The sequence below is a fragment of the Nestor notabilis genome, unplaced genomic scaffold, assembly GCF_000696875.1.
Source record: "Nestor notabilis isolate BGI_N333 unplaced genomic scaffold, ASM69687v1 scaffold10564, whole genome shotgun sequence".
NCBI classification, from domain to species: Eukaryota; Metazoa; Chordata; class Aves; order Psittaciformes; family Psittacidae; genus Nestor; species Nestor notabilis.
This window is the reverse complement of record NW_009925156.1, coordinates 1-3485: the sequence shown is the minus strand read 5'-3', so window position 1 is coordinate 3485 and position 3485 is coordinate 1. Positions and strand designations below refer to the sequence as shown.

General features: G+C 39.1%; 1 protein-coding gene across 1 annotated transcript; it reads right to left on the bottom strand.

The window, feature by feature from the left end:
• Positions 1–716: 716 nt before the first annotated feature.
• RWDD2B (RWD domain containing 2B) lies at positions 717–3073 on the bottom strand. Its single transcript, XM_010012916.1, has 4 exons — positions 2867–3073; positions 2711–2778; positions 1650–2015; positions 717–954 (listed from the first exon to the last, which is right to left on the bottom strand). Exons 1-4 carry the CDS (start codon positions 3071–3073, stop codon positions 717–719), a joined length of 879 nt encoding a protein of 292 aa, XP_010011218.1.
• Positions 3074–3485: the final 412 nt, after the last annotated feature.

Sequence of the window (3485 nt, the reverse complement as noted above, 5' to 3'; positions counted from 1 at the left end):
CCCATCCCCAGGTAACATTCTGCTTTAACATGAGTAAAGAGACTGGGCTCCTCAGCTACAGGTGCAGTAGAAAGCTGCCATGACGTCTGCACACTCAAGCCTAGCTATGGAAAATTTTTATGCCTTAGAGTAGGCATCCTAGCTCATCCTGTTTGCCTAAGCAAGACTTTTGTGAACTTGCTCATTCCTTTTGTATTTGTTTGGTTAGCTTGGTTTTGGTTTGGGTTTTGGCTGTTTGGTTTTTTTAATAAAATGTTAATATCATGGCTCAATATACTTCCAGATAGAAAGCAGAATAGAAGATTGTTACAAAAAAATTTTCATGTAGTGTATGTAAACAACAACAAATAATACAAACAATTCCTCTCCTGAGATACTCGTATTTCACTTTTGTCTCTTCTTATTCATACATTCATTCATCACATCTATTAATTCACCTATAATTCTGTAATGGCCTAGGAGTTCATCAAACATATTTTCTTTCCCTGTAACTAGGTATGTACCCTAAACACCAGAAAGTGTAATAAAGCAGTCATTTAGTAATTTTCATTGTTCAGCATCTCACTGTATATTTGTTTTCATTGAAAACTGGATTCATTGTATAAACCACAAATTATTAATTCCCTCTCTGATCAACTCCTGCAGAACAGCTAAGGAATCTGTTACGAAGATTAACTTAAAAACATACGTGCTTGGGCCAGTGATTGTCAACCCCTTCAATGCCCTTCAACCCCAAAGTACATTTGAAAGATGTCAGCGCATCCTTTTTCTTCTAAAAACCGATATAGCTGCCCCAAATCCATATGATTGCCTTTGGCACCATGTGCATCGAAACATTTTTCTTCCAAAGCGGAGAACTTCCTTTGTTTCTGAATCTCAGCATGTCCTCCACCTTCCAAAGAAACATCTTCTCTGTGCCGAATGAGAATTCTTTTCCATGTTAATCTTCTCACTCTGAAAGAAATTGGAGAAATATGAATGTGCCTATGAAATAAGACTATTTTAGAAATACTATGAAATAGCTATTATCACAGAAGTCAACAAATTCCATTTGCACCTATATCTTCACAGAGATAATGGTTCCCTGGCTGGTCAGAGAAACACTACTCACATGCAAACACTTCCATAAGCAGGAACTTGTTTCTTTGTATTGCCTTAGGATTGAAAAACCTTAATGTTACTTTTCACAAAAAAATTGATGAAGATGTGGTTTCAATTTTAGTGCTCACTTCTGCCTTGCCTGTGCTATGAATTCTCATATTCTCCTACTCTCTTACTGTTACAATCAAATGACAACATTCATTTAGTCTGCACCACCCAGAAATATAAATGATGGGAGCAGAATAAAACACAAATGCAGAGCAATATAACAACACACATATCTAATGCGACTAGGGTACTGCAGTCCATTGCTACACAAGTGAAATACAGAGGAAGATAAAACAGAAAAAAATAGGCATTGTGTGATACTAGCAGCTTTGATTTCTGCAACCAATACTACAGTGGATATTCAGAGTAGGAAATACATTATGTTAAGTATACATTATGATAAGTACACATTCTTTGCAAACCTTCACAGGCCACATATACAACATGAAAAATGTAATATTCTAACTACTAATGACATTTAAGAACAAAGAAAGACTAACCTTGACCAGAACTCTTCACAACTACTTTGTAGACCTTCTACACAAACAACACCTGGTTTCCCTGGCATGCAAAACCCTGACAGAGAGAGCTCCCTGGCCCAGTCAATAATATTCTTTCTTTTTTGCTTGTTGTAAATGTGATGACTATAGATCCAAAGTCGAGTGAACATGATGACTTCTGACTGAGTGGCATTTGATGTTGTCACTGAGGAAGATGAAAGCTCCTTGTCAATGTAAGCAGCTGCATGGTCTTTAACCCATTCCCTTGCACTCAACATGCAGGGCTCACCACTGCAGTTTTGCGTCAAGTAAGTTTTTAGATCCAAGTTCAGGTGAAGCTGCTGAGAGCGGCTCAGTAACGATGACCTAAAGAAAAATATAAATGCAGTTGTAATACGCTTACAGTTTAGCATGTTTTTTGAACAGTTTTACTTCAAGCTGCCAAGAAAACCCAGGCTGCATTTAGATGGTATATACTTACTATTATTTAAGTCATATTAGCTATGAAAAGGTCTTAATCAGTACTGAACCAGTGTGCCGACTCTTTGAGTTCACACATACTACTACCAATCTGTAAATCAAAATCAAGGAAAATGTACTTGAAAAGTCAGAATGGTGGCTAAAGTGACTTCCTGCAATACGCAGGGCTACTTCTTTAAACAGGTATGTTCCAATAAAAAAAATAACAGAAGCCTGGGAGAGACAGCATTTTGACAAGGGAAGAATAAGACCAAGTAAATTTTTATTCCTTTGGCTAGTGTTAATCCTTGCCAAAGTGGACAAGTCTCTCTTCTTGAGCATCAAACCTATGAACAGTATCTATGTGTAATCCCTCTGTACAGAAGATGGCACTCCATGCTTTTCCTATTTTTCTCACTTACTTGTTGAGGATACCAGAGAAATCATAACCTTGTAGATTTGTTTTTCTTCAACACTGTGGTCCTTCTGGCTTAATTTGACAGTAAACTTCCAAAACGGGACTGCCTTTTCTTTTTATAACTATCTATGTAGTACACCATAGCTTCTAAATGTTTTTGTTACCTGGACTTTTAATACCATACCTCACAGTAATTTCTGGTAGAACAGCTGGATATTTAAACGGTAAAGCACAGGCCATAGAGAATTCCACCTAAAAAAAACCCAAAAAAACCGCAGGTGTTCAGATCAAGTAAGCCCTAAAACCTCACAAAATAAAATAAAGTATGCGTTTACCATACCATAGGGGCATTAGAGACCTCTGGCTTTATGTTCAGTATAAACTGAACTTTTGAAGATGGCATCTCTGCAGACTCATTCTCAACATAGTGTTTTAGCTCCGCTACAGCTAGCTGGTCAGTCACAACGAACTCTTCCTCATAAGGAAACATGCTAGAGAGTAAATCTAATTCTGAAATTTGTATCTCCGCTTCTTCTCGGTTAGTCATTTCTGTTGACTCCTAAGCAAAGAGGAAATGAGAGAAGAAAATAAGGACTTGAATACGGGACAAAGTTCATTAACTACCCCCATCAAATCATATTAATCTTTATAATCAAGCCTTTCGAAACTAGCTCACGCATGCAAGCAGTTTAGGAGCACGAACGCACTCTGTGACAGTCCGCGAGGTTTCCACAGACCTGAGACAAGGCAGGATGCGGTGCTGTGCCAACAAACACATTTCCCCCTCACAAGGCCGCACTCCTGGAGCGGAGCCGCCTCTGCTGCTGTGACGGCCACAAAGAGTTGGACGTTACTGCCCAAGCCCCAGCCAACATCCCCCAGCACACATAGCTCACCCGGACGGAAGCGACCGAAGAGAGGGACCGGAGGCGTGAGGTACTTGCGCACGCGCAGACACG

Coding starts and splice junctions, on each gene's coding strand:
- RWDD2B (XM_010012916.1), bottom strand. CDS start 3,073: ATGACTAACCGAGAAGAAGCGGAGATACAAATTTCAGAATTAGATTTA. Junction 2,779..2,866: donor AGGTCTCTAATGCCCCTATG/GTATGGTAAACG, acceptor GGTTTTTTTTAG/GTGGAATTCTCTATGGCCTG. Junction 2,016..2,710: donor CTACCAGAAATTACTGTGAG/GTATGGTATTAA, acceptor ATTTTTCTTTAG/GTCATCGTTACTGAGCCGCT.